Genomic DNA, 13,443 nt, shown 5'->3' with positions numbered 1-13,443 from the left:
AGAAAATCTTAAAGAACAAATCTGGAGAACTTACACACCAGATATTAAGACTTCTTACAAAACTGAAAGAATCAGAGTTTTTATTGATATGAGAAAAATCAATCAATAGAACCGAACAAAGACCTCAGAAACAGACCCAAACACATGTGGTCACCTGATACATGACAAAAATGCCACTGATGTGCACGGAAAAAAGATAGTATTTTTAATAAGTGGTCCAGGGTCAGTTAGGTTCTTCTATTCTTACACAGCTATCTAATCTACCTCTGTAGTTCACCTGTGATCTCAAATATCCATTCCTGTAGAGTTTAGCTCATTCTGCTGATTTAAACACTCCCATATCCCACTGCCTCTTGGGCATCCAACCATGACTCAGACATGTCCCAACCTGGACTCATGTCCATCCCCCTTCCTTGACTTATTCCTACATTCCCTATCTCTGTGAATGGTTCAGAGGAGCGAATCAAATTAAAAATCTTGGAAAACTGTTTTTTGCCTTTTGACAGTTATTTTCTCTCCTGGAACCATTATATTCTATCTTAAAAAGCAGGTCAGAAATGGTGAACTTGGTCACAACTTTAAACAATAATTCAGTCTGGCATTGTTTCTGGAGACTCCACCGGCATGGCCTCTGGGTGGCCTAAGGAAATCTTTCTTGGTTTTAAAAACCAGCTTTTAACACAGCATTGCCCTGTTCCCTTGATTCAAAGATGCACGTCTTCCAATCCTAAGGATTCTGAAGTTAGGATGAAACATATGGACCAAACTGAAAAAACAAAAACAAAACAAAAGACCCTGCTTTGCCTGTCTGCAAACAGAGTCGTGATAGTGCTTATACCAGGAGGAAGTGAATTTTGAATCTGGTAATTAATTCTCACTTTAAATGTCTTCCAAAGGACCGCATCATGATAGAACACAAAAAAGAAAAGCTATCCTATACACAGAAGATAGATTATCGCTGCCAGGTAATACAACCGCCAAACCATAGAGAGTAGAATATGGGATGTCAAAACTATCAGAGGCACGTGTGGCCAGTTCATGTACCAAACAGAACCATCTTTCAGACACTGAAAAAATTTCTGGCTGGCTTTCAAGAGATGCTGTTTGACTTTGACTTCCAGATATACAAAATTGAATAAGAAGAGTCAAAGTATGTCTTTCACCAGATAGAAATGTAGGTGCAAATGATATTCTTAAAGGCCCCCAAACTGCACTATTAATCTATAGGTGCTATAAAAGTAAAGATCATGAGTACATGTTATGAAAAGCAACATGCTACCATCAACAACCTCCCATCACACAGTGGAAGGCTGACAGTTAATCAGAGCAGCCTCTACCCTCCAAGTATGAAGACAGCTTAGGGTGTATGAGATTCAGGAGAAAATGGTAAAATAAATGGACAAAGATATAACACTGTGAATAAGGACAAGTACTTTCATGTAAATTTATTCTAGTCTTTTTTCTCCTCCACACCCCGTCCTCTAGAAGAACGGCTAGTAGATCCATGGTTGACCAAAAGATCAGTGAAGGTTTGCAGAGGTTTTCCATCGCGGGGCCTTGAAAGCCCAAGTATCAATACCGGGGCCTGAATTCTAACAGACGCATTTGTACCCCCAACGGAGCTGTCTCCTATGCCATCCAAACAGAAGCATCCTTGAGATGTTCGCATCCAAGCTAAGGAGATGAAGATGCAAGGCCATAAGGGGACCGCTTACCTCTTTCTGGCATTTCACCTTTATCTCAGGACTGTCCCCATGTCACTGGGATGACTTTGAGGGAATCAAAGCAGATCATAGTTTAGGCCTAATGTGGACTTGGCAAAATCCGTATGTGCCACGTTTCATCCTCCTAAGGATAGCCTGCCCAGCTGTCTGATGGGGTCACGGCTAAATCCTAAGGAAGGAACGTGGGGGAAGGTCTTTCCCAAACTCTAAGCACTGTAGAAATGCCAGTTTCCACCAAGGTCATCATAAAAACATAACAATTTCTTACATCAGATAGTAACACCAAACTCATCTTAAGATACCAACCCCACACCGTACTCTAAAATTTTAAAGTAAACTACAAAGGGCGCCCTGTGCCCCTCTGATAGGACCGCGTATGCTGTGGGGTTGCCAACCCCACTCCACTCTGCGAGTTGCTCCAGATCTTTTCAGGACTTAGATTCCATCTCCTGGCTCATTCTCAGGTTTTGAATACTGTATCAATTGTTACCCTGTCCTACCTCAAAGCACCATCTCTTCAACTCATCACTTTTTTGAACTTACCTGGTCCAGTGATTTCTTACCAGTCAGAGAAATGAGGTTTCCGCAGAGTTCACAGCAACGGCCTATCTTCCAAGAATCGTTTCTGACCCTCCCTGGGTCAGGCTCCCTAGCTGCCCTTTACACCAGGAGGCCCAACACAGAACTTCTGCCTCAGCTGAGGGTATGACTCAGCACTGAAACACCTGCCTTTTTTCTTTTCCAAGGAGGCCAACTCTTTTGCAACACCCACGTGTGTTAAGCTGATCTATCAAATGCTACAAATTTCACTGAAACAGATTAGACAGCTACGTTTCTTCACAGGCCTGGAGGGTCCTTTTCAGCCAAGACACCCCAAGATGGTACAGATGGGGAGATCGACCCTTCCCCAGAAGGGGTCCCACAGTTCAATCTGGAGGCCTCTGGAAGGACATGAGCAAACCACAGGCAGCCTGGGCTCCAGGCCCACTGATAAGAAAATCTCCTGGCCAACCTGGAACTCTTTAAAAGCATGGAATTCTCCCAATTCTCCCAGGATTTCCCCTTTCCTATGCACAAAAATTAAACACATCCAATCACCAAATGCTCCCATCCTAAAACGCAGAGAAATTACAACTCTGCTTTGACACGGAGTCAGCAAAGGTTGGGACCATTTGGGAGTTTTGTTTTCCAAGCTCGCTGCTGGCCTGGAGGAAGCGTGACACCACGATCTGAGGCTGAAGGCAGCTGTTCGTTTTTGGCTGGAGTTCAGCGTAAACCTTACAAATGGTCCGCCAGCGCGTGCTCTCTCTCTTTTTTAAAATAATAATAATTTTGAAAAAAATCCATAGTCACAAAACCTCCAACCTAGTGTTTTCACTCTAAAGCTTTTCCTGCAGAACACGGAAAACTATGTTTTCCAAACAAACGTCTGAGCCAAAAAAGGCGCCAGCAGGTTCCTTCCATCAGAGAAAGGCTACGGGACCAATACTTCGGCAGATTGAAAATCAATGGCTGAAGCAGTTCCGAAGAATCCCTGAATAGCAATTCTCTCCGAAATACTGAAAGATGAAAATCTAGCAACGAATAATTTACTTTTCAAGAGAGCCCCTTAACAGTTAAGTCAATGAATACACTTTTATTTAGGAGCGAAAATCAGACATCAGAAAACCTGCCTTCCGTTCTGAAATTCTGGTCTGTTAAAAAGATCCTGCAACGGCTCTGTTTTACTTACAATTTAACTGCCACAGCTAAGAATTCACAGACAGCCATCCGTGTGTCTGTCCAACACCAGGACATGGGCCCACAGCCTGGCATGTCCCTCCTTCTCCAGTTCCCTCATTACGGACTTGAATATGCATCAGGGCCAAACGTTGGCATTGCTCTCAAAATGGTCCTTGTATGGGGCAAGTTCATGTTGGTTATTATTTTAGTTTGTGTATTTGCGACAGACCCACACACAGATCCGTAAGTTCAGGAGAGACCCAACTCCTTCCTTTGGACCTTCTTAATCCAAACTTTTGGACCTTCTTGGGAAATTAACAGATTTCCAGGACCAAAAGCAAGAATCTGGAGGTGGTTTATAAAACCAAAGCTAATAGAGTCCATAAATAGAGGACATAAATGTCCCCCCTCCTCTGCATTCTCTTCCTTTCTCTTTTATCTTCGTATTTACCACACAATTGCCAGAATGTCCTATCACGGGCCGAGTTCCTACCTGCTGCCCTCTGAGAACCACGGGCGCTGCTGACCTCTGCATCGGACTCTCTGTCTGGCCAAACCACTCAACTGAGCCCTACGTACAAGCAAAGTTCAAGGTCATGGGCTTGCTTTCTGCGTGCTGTATGTAGGACTGAAATAACTGCTGTAATACTTCATCCCTTAGCCCCTCCGAGGCTCTAAACATCACTCCATGGACGTTTTCCTTTATTTGCTAGGCAGCCCCAAGAACACAGTTCTTCTGTCAAACAGTGTGGCCTCATTTCAGGAAACAAGAATAATATAGACATGGGAAAAAAAGTCTACCGGTCCCTTGCAACTACATGATAAAAAACACACTTGAGACACACATATACACACACACTTACTCAAAGACATATCATATACGTGTATATTACATGCACAAGCACACAGCCTTCTGTTCGCTTGAATCAGCAGCATTTGCAATTAAGCATCCTCATATAATTTCCGTGTGCGAACTTACGTTAGCCACCCTCATCCACCATTCGAAGTAGGGACTAAAACATAGCGGGAAACATTTTAGTCCCAGTGAGTTATATGTTTTCCGAACACAAAGGATGCTTAGTAGATACCATTCACTGGCTTGCTTCGGAAAAGAAAACTATTTGGTAAATTTTCACCTTAAAAGCAAAAAATCGTCTTGCTGGCTCAACGCTACCATTGGGAACACAGCCCCCATGACGCCCGTGTGCTGCCCTTGAACTCCAAGCCACCTTCCAGAGACACAGTCGGGGTTATAAGGTGACGGGGTGAGAAACGGGGGCCAGCCCCACCCTTTGGGGTTCCTCGAGCCTCCGTACCTGTGCTGCTGCTCCTGTAAGACTTGGTAAATGCCGACAAGAAAAGTTTGGTTTTTAAAACTCGTTCCAACCACACAGTCCTTGTAGATTCGGAACTCTGCAGCCGTCACCGCCTCACCCTCAGGAATCTGGGATAGGTTGAACTTGAACTCTTTGTGGTGTCGCTGGCGAGGGGAGAACTCCTTGTCGTCCTCCACTATAGGATTAAACAAGAGAGAGTGACAACTATCGTTACTTGGCTAAGTGCCACAGGCTCACATCTAGAAAGTTCCCCCGTTTTCATTCCTAAGCGGCTTACCGTTACCCTTATTAGAGGGATCGTGGGTGGTGGAAAGAACCGCAGGCTAGGCTGCCAGGCCGAGATTAAAATCCTTCATTCTCCCCAGGGATTAAATACAATGCTTAGATTCTCTTTAACGACTTGAAACTATTTAACCGAGTTGCATGACAGCAAGTTATTTAAACTCTTGCCTTCCGGCTTCCTCATCTGCAGCATGAGAGGAAGAGGGCTTCCCAGGGAAGCTGGAGGGACCCAGGCAACAGTGACTAAGAACGCCTCTGCCGTCCTGGCCCTGTTGTCCCCTCCCAGCCCCCCTTTCCTGCTGCTGCTCTCCTATCCCCTCAGGTTGGTTCCTTCTCTCCCCACCAGGCAGTTGCCAAGACCAAGGGCAGCCCTGAGCTAACCTTTGCTGGGGGAGGGGTGTTCCCTGGTCGGAGATGGGGGTGGGCAGCGCATTCCGCCTGGGTCTGAAGCTCGAACGGTCCTAGTATTTTGCCTGATGTCCAGGGGGAGTTTTTGTTGAGGGGTTTAGTGTGAAACTTCATAGAAAATATTGCTCTAACTAAAGTCCACTGCCCTCGCTCTACTGGAGGAAACTGAGGGCTGAACGCTTCTGAGGGGAGGGACCCTCTGGGTTATGAAGCTGCCGGGGTCTCCATTTAACCTGCATGTAGAACCCACGTATGAGGACAGAGTTGCGGAAACACATCACCAACGGGATAACATGCGATTGTCTAAGGCTTTTTTTTTTTTTTTTTTTTGCGGTACGCGGGCCTCTCACTGTTGCGGCCTCTCCCGTTGCGGAGCACAGGCTCCGGACGCTCAGGCCCAGCGGCCATGGCTCACGGGTCCAGCCGCTCCGCGGCATGTGGGATCTTCCTGGACCGGGGCACGAACCCGTGTCCCCTGCATCGGCAGGCGGACTCTCAACCACTGCGCCACCAGGGAAGCCCTAAGGCTTTTTTTAAAAACTGGGAAAGGATCGAGTCTAAAAGCGTTTTTTTTTTGTTTGTTTGTTTGTTTTTCATATTTTGGCCGTGCCACGCGGCTTGCAGGATCTCAGTTCCCCAACCCGGGCCATGACAGTGACAGCGCCGAATCCTAACAGGCCACCACGGAACTCCCTAAAAGCTTTTTTTAAAGGAAATCTTTTCCCTGCATAAAGACAAACTATGGAAAATTACAAACTACGGATTATCATGCTTCAGAGTCAGCCTTCAGATGGCTCTATACAAGGTCCTGAGTGAGAGAAACGCTGGCAACCTCGGATGCTTAACTCATCATCGTTGTAGGAGAGAAAAACGAGCATCCTGCTTCCCACCACAAATCCTGACTCTTTTCCCCAGAGCTCAGAAATGCTTCTGCCCTGCTGCTCCCGTTAGGTTTTTCTTAATGGCAACCGCAGTAAAATCTCATGAGCAAATTAATCCCCGATGGCAGAGTTTTTCCAGGGCTTGTGGGTAGAAAAAAAAAAAAAGATCAAGTTATTTGCCACCTCCAATGGCCCACTTTCTCCCCCATGTGCTGTTCTCCATAATCACCAGAGAAAAGCTCTGCAGATTAAGCTCCTTTAAAGCCAATAACTTTACACGAACTTGAGACCTCGATGGCATTGCAGAAGCTTGGGAAAGTTAAGACATCCATCGGTACGAGGTTTTTAAATAAAGAATTTCTGAAGCTGCCATGTGACTGTGCAACAAATCTTTTAGATTCAAGTTATCCCTTTTCTGGGGGCGGGGTGGGGGGGAGGGAGTTGTTAAAAAACAGTAAGCTTTGGCTTGTGTAAGAGCTTGAATATAAGTTAAAAAAAAAAAAAAGGTCCAGCCAGAAAGTAAACCATGGTTCAGTCCCAACAAGAGAACAGGTTTTTTAATTAGTGGCTAAGCATGAAAAGCAATATTGTTGGGGAGTTCACCCAAGGACACCCACCCCTGATGGTGGATCACTTTTCCCTAAAACTGATCTGCCTTTTCAGTTTGATATGTTATCATCAGTGGTTAAAAAGTGAATCGAATCTGATTTCCCAAAGACTTTCTAAAAAAGAGTCACACAGCTTTTCTCTAGGGCCTCTTGGGTGCTTAAAAATTTCAATATCAAGAAATGAAAGCATATTCTTAAGATTCTTTTGAGAGAATGCATAAGAATTCCTCAAAGAAGTCGTCCAATCACTCTTAACATAAACAACAGAAAGAAAAACTACGGATGCGAAGCAAGACATAAAACAGTGACTTAAAAATAAAAATAAAACAGTGACTTAAGATGTTTCAGTTATAAGGAGGAGAGAAGGGACAGACATTTCAATACATGAGAAATATGTTAGTCTTTGGAGAGGTATACCACCCCCAGTAAACCACACCTTCCTGTATGTACACCCTTAGGTGGTCCCTTCTCCCCTGGGCTGGTTCTGTGACCTTCTCTGGACCAACAAGAGGCAGCAACAGTGGTGCTGAGTGATTCTGAGGCTAAGTCCTAAGCTTGGAACTTCCTTCCATTTAGGTGTCTTGGAATGTCTAAGGAAAGATGGCTACCACGTAAGAAGTGCAACTACTCTGAACCCCCTAGACTATAAGGAAGTCCGAGGTAACCACGAAGAGAGGCTGTGTGGCGCACAGAGACACAGAGGGAGAAGGAAGGAGGGAGGGAAGAGCCCAGTCAGTCCCCAGCCACCTCAGCTGAGGCACTAGACATGGTATGAAGATGCCATCTCGGATGTCCAACCCACTGGAGCCTCAGGATGACCCCAACCCCAGTGACCACCTGACTGCAACTGCATGAGAGACCCTGGGGGGGGCCACCCAGTTCATCCTAGTCTTTTCACCAGACCGTGAGAGATGATAACAGTACCTTGCTGTTTGAAGCCACTAAGTTTTGGGTGATTTGTTACACGGTAAGAGGCAACTGACACAAGATGAGAAGGGAGGGTAAGAGAGGAAGAAAGAAGGAGAGTCTGACCTTGCCAGGAAGGGGAGAAACTGCCCGCAGTTCTTAAGGAGGGATTTTGAAATCCTGGGAGGCAGTGTGTGTGACTAAGGAAGGATCCTGGCAGCCGCTCACAGACAGATGTGAATAGATAGATAAAGAATCTAAAAATGAGAAAGTGGAAGCATAGTTCAAAGCCTTCCATTTTATTACCGTGCGAATTAGAACTCGTTGCCTTATATGTACATGTCCCCAATTCTCCTCTGGTCAGTCTTGAAGCACTCCACTTCCTCCTGCTTTTCCTTATTCCTTCCTGGAGGAGAGGCGTGGTCTTCTCAGTCCCCCCCCCCCCCCCCCCGCGAGTCTCTGATTGCTGCCCACCTCGTTACAAGCTCTCCCACCTAAACTCCTTATTGTCGCCTGCACCTCTCCTCGTGCCTCTTAGCTCAAAGCTACACCATCTTCCTCACTCTTCCCAGGAGACCTCAGCTACTGGTCATTGGAGTTTGCTTGGAATGCCTCCTCTCTCCCCAGATCTTCTGCCCACAATTAAAGTTACACAGTGCATTTGCTAATGTCTCATAAGGACACAGGAAATAAGTACAATTAGGTCACTGCCTACATGTGCGTTTGAAGACCACCACCGTAAAACGGCAATGGTTCCAATGAGCTTAGCATTTCCCCTTTGAGCTCTGCGACCTGGGCTCCTTAAACATCAGACAGTTCAAGAAAAATGAGAGGGGGCTGAGGTGGGGATCCAGCGCTCAGTACCTATTTTGTAGCCCCTGCATCTAGCTTCTCAAAGATGGTGCCATGTGTGGAATAGGTAGTAGCGAGGTAGTAGCCAAGAATGTGGACGACGTGTGAAGCTGACAACACGGTTTTGAAATCCAGCTCCCCCTTATCTTACTCAGGTGATAACAAGCAAGATACCAGCCAAAGTTTCAGTTATCAGTTAAATGGGAATAACAACATTTCTGAGGATTAAGTGAGACAGTCTGTACAAGACAGTCAGTGATAGAGGAAGGGCTCAGCAAATGGTAATTGGAAGCATCGTTAGCGGTATTTGACAATCGAGCTCCTCTGAGCTGAGAATACGTCTTTTCAAATTTACTCACGTCTCTAAATGAGCTTTTGACAGTGGAGGACTTACATCCTCTGGAAAGGGAGGTGAGTGAAATCACTGTCCTAAGTGTCATCAGCCCTGGTGTTTGGCTACTGAACACAGTACTGTGTTCTCTGAAGCAACAATTCCTGTAATTTTTTATTTCAAGGACCACTGAAAACATTTTTTTTTAATGGTAATGACCTTACACAAGGACATCTGTTTCTGTTTTCCTTTTGTAAGGACAATAAAACAAATAAGACAACAAACGGCACCCTTTCAACACTCTGATTTTATTTTTAAAGGTCCTTTTAACACCAAATCAAGTAGGGAGGATGTAATTCAAGGACATATACAATCCTTGAAATTGAATCAATTTCGCTTTATAAAACTCACTCTGTTCTCTCTCTTTGCCTCAGACGATACCAGCTGAAATTTCAGACCAGCACCGGACCTCCCGTCAACAGGGAGGAGCCACAGCCCAAAAGAATGAACGTTACTAGGTTAAGATTATAAGTGTAAATTGTGTGGTATTATACATGCAAAAGTATGTATATATATGTAATTTATGGAGGTCATGCAACATAATAACGAAGCACAAATGAGACCAGCACCCAATCTAAAAACTGGAAGGTGAACACTATTCCATCCCCCACTCCCACCCACAAGGGACCTCGGGTCATGAATAACGTCTGGCAGTCCCTTGCCTTTCTTTTATTTATTTATTTATTTATTCTGGGCATTCGAGACTTTAGTTCCCTGACCAAGGACTGAACCCACGCCCTCGGCAGTGAAAGCATGGAGTCCTAACCACTGGACCGCCAGGGAATTCCCAGTCCCTTGCCTTTGAAAAAGTTTTACTACATACGTATGTATCACGGAATCACAGAGTGTTTAGTCTTTCTTTTTCTCTTAAAGTCTCTCCTTTCAGAGACATGACGGAAGTTTTACAGGCACCCAGGGAAAATCTAGTCATGGCCACAGCTAAGCTTGAAGGCTGCCCGGGCAGGGGGCTGTGCTGCCCATCAGCTGGTGGGGTGCTGAGGTTCTGTGGGAATGGCTGACTAGCAACTTTTCTCCTTCTGCAGCCCTACCGCGTGTAGATCTATTACAAACACAGGCATTTTCTTAATATGTGCTGGTGGAGATGTGGAGAAAGTAAAACCCCTGTGCGTTGCTGGTAGGGACGGAAAATGGAGCAGCTGCTGTGGAAAACAGTCGAGTGATTGCTCAAAACATCAAACAGAATTACCACACGATCCAGCAAGCCCACTTTTGGGTGTGTAAGAAAAGAATCAAAAGCAGGGACTCAAACAGATATTTGTATACCACGTTCTTAGCAGCTTCATTCACAAAAGCCAAAAGATAGGAAGAATCCAACATCTACAGTGGACGAATGGATAAACAAAATGTGGTCCATAAATACAATGGAATACTGTTCAGCCATAAAAGTAGAAATTCTGATACGTGCTACAACATGGATAAACCTTGAGGACATTTTGTTAAGTGAAATGAGACAAATATCGTACGATTCTACTTGCATGAGGTATACAGAGCAATCAGACTCATAGAGACGGAAGGTAGAATGGTGATTTCCAGGGGCTGCGGGTATGACACGTTAGTGTTGCATGGGTACTGAGTTGCAGTGAGGGAAGATGAAAAAGTTCTGGAGAGGATGGAGGGGACTGCCGTACAACAGTGTGAACGTACCTGTACCTAAGGTGGTAAATTTTATGTTATGCATGTTTTACCATTGTTAAAAAATTTAAAAATGGACATTTTCTTACACAATCACAACGTATGCTCACACCTCAGTTAAAATAATTCCTCACTGTCCTATACCCAATCCACAATTAAATTTCCTCAAATGCCTCAAAAACTGTCTTTCTACATTGGGTTTGCTGGAATCAGGAGCCCAACAGGGTCCATTCCTTACACTTGAGTCTCTTCTAAACTAGCAAACTAGTGGGTGGTGGGGCTGGTGGTGGTGGGATGAATTGGGAGATTGGGATTGACATGTATACACTAATATGCATAAAATAGATGCCTAATAAGAACCTGCTGTATAGCACGGGGAACTCCATTTCGCTGTACAGCAGAAACTAATACATTATAAAACAACTATACCCACCCCCCAAAAAAAGAGTTGCTTATCCAAAAAATAAAATAAAGAAAGAAAAATAAACCAGCAAACCAGGAATAGGAAGAACTCCATTAACCTGATAAGGAGTCAACATAAAAACGTACACTAACAACAGTCCTAATGGTGAGACGTTTGAAGCACTTCCTTTAAAACAATGAAGAAGGTGAGGATGCTCATTTCAGTCTTGTGTTGGAATCCAGCTCAGTGCTGCTAAGGTTAAACAATTGGAAAGGACGAGGCACGTTACAAACTGTGGACCTAATAAGTTCAGCAAACTGCTTCCCTGTCTCAGTGAGTTGTAACTGCTGTAACAAAAGTACTACAGACTGGGTGGCTTAAACAGCAAACATTTGTTCCTCACAGTTCCGGAGGCTGGAAGCAAGAGATGAGAGCGCCAGCAGGACTGGGTCCTTGCTGAGGGCCCTCTTCCCAGTTAGGTCCTCACACAGCCTCCCTTGGTGCGTGCTCGCAGAGGGAGAGAGTGTATGGGAGCTGGAGTCTCTTTTTCTTATAAGGACACTAATCCCATCCTGGGGCCCCAACCTCATGACCTCACCTAGACCTATTTATCATCCAAAGACCCCACCTTCTAATACTGTCTCACTGGGGATTAGAGTTTGAACAGTATGAATTTCAGGGACACAAACACGCAGTCCATGACGTTGACCTGAAGGTGTCACGTCATGTGTTCCACTACCCTTCCAATTTATGGTTTGAAATTTTTGCATTCATTTTCATAAGTGACCCTGGTGATGGTCTCATACCATCATGTTGTTTGGTTTCAAGTTACACGTGCTCTTGGCATAAGTTGGGAAGTGTTCCCTTTCTTTTCAAGAAATGATCTCTTCCTGGAAAGTTTGGCAAACTTATTAGTAATATCTGATCCTGGAATTTCCTTTGGGGAATATTTTTAATTACTCATTCATTTTCCTTTAAACATATAGAAATATTCAAGCTATCTTTTTTTTAAGTCAGCGTGTATTTTCTAAAATTTGTTAATTTGGGTTTAATTCTTTAAATTTATTGCCATAAACTTTTTCAGAGTATTCTATTATTTAATCTCTGCTCTATTTATGTCTTTCTCATTCTAATATTGTTTATTCGTGGATTTCCTTTTTGACTCATCTTACTGAAGGTCACTTTTTCTTTCTCACTACTGCTTAATTTGATCGTGATAAAGATATTTTAATATAGGTATTTTCTGAACATCATTCCACAAAATCTGAATTCTATCAATTAAAGTTGTCTAGAGAAAAATAAAGACACCACCTACTTCAACTGCAAATATAAAAGAAGAAAGAGGGAGGGAAAAGTATGGAACACTCGTGGGATAAACTGGGAGATTGGGATTGACATATATACACTACTATGTATAAAATAGATAACTAAAAAAAAAAGAATGGAACACTCTCTCTAATACATTTAAGAGTAGTCCATATTCATTACTTTCTCACTAACTAGACTCACTCGGTGGTTAATTCAGTATAGCTCAGTTCAGGGAATTACAGTTGACCCTTGAATAACTCGGGGGTTACTCCGAGTGTGACTTAGAGCTGGCCTTCCACATCCTCAGTTCCTCCAAATCCATGGATTCCACCAACCACGCACTGTGTAGTATGAAGTATTCACTACTGAAAAGTATCGCCATGTAAGTGGACCCACGCAGTTCAAACCCCCGTTGTTCAAGGGTACCTTCATTCCGCAATAAATTCTACATTTTCCAAATGCTTAATGCTTCCACCTATAGACCAAACTTGAAGAAGCTGAAACCCTTTTTAAAAAAAATTCCCATTCCGTTGATAACTATAAACATTTTTTTCATGCTATGGCACAAGCTGATTTCATTTTAGGCAACATAGAAAGTTCTGGCTACTTTTCCAAGGGTTGTAACAATGGTGGCCTTTTGACTTCTCTGTTGCAAGCTTGCAACCTTAAATAGTGCCAGAGACACTGAGTTCAACTCTCCTACTCACTTTTTTTTTTTTTTTTGGTGGTACACGGGCCTCTCACTGTTGTGGCCTCTCCCGCTGCGGAGCACAGGCTCCGGACGCGCAGGCTCAGCGGCCATGGCTCACGGGCTTAGTTGCTCCGCGGCATGCTGGATCCTCCCGGACCGGGGCTCGAACCCGCGTCCCCTGCATCGGCAGGCAGACTCTCAACCACTGCACCACCAGGGAAGCCCTCCTACTCACTTTTTTAACCACAGTGCCATGACCCTTCCCTCCAGGGTTCAC

General features: G+C 44.3%; 1 protein-coding gene across 1 annotated transcript in view; it reads right to left on the bottom strand.

The window, feature by feature from the left end:
- Positions 1 to 13,443, bottom strand: part of BMP6 (bone morphogenetic protein 6) — a 145,295-nt gene that overhangs the window by 20,198 nt on the left and 111,654 nt on the right. Inside the window, exon 2 of the mRNA XM_079935488.1 lies at positions 4,763 to 4,958. Within this exon, the coding sequence (XP_079791614.1) occupies positions 4,763 to 4,958 (196 nt within the window). The remainder of the gene's footprint in view (positions 1 to 4,762; positions 4,959 to 13,443) is intronic.

This window comes from Stenella coeruleoalba (assembly GCF_951394435.1).
Source record: "Stenella coeruleoalba genome assembly, chromosome: 10".
NCBI lineage: Eukaryota > Metazoa > Chordata > Mammalia > Artiodactyla > Delphinidae > Stenella > Stenella coeruleoalba.
The sequence above is the reverse complement of the archived record's forward strand: the minus strand, read 5'-3'. Positions and strand labels throughout refer to the sequence as shown.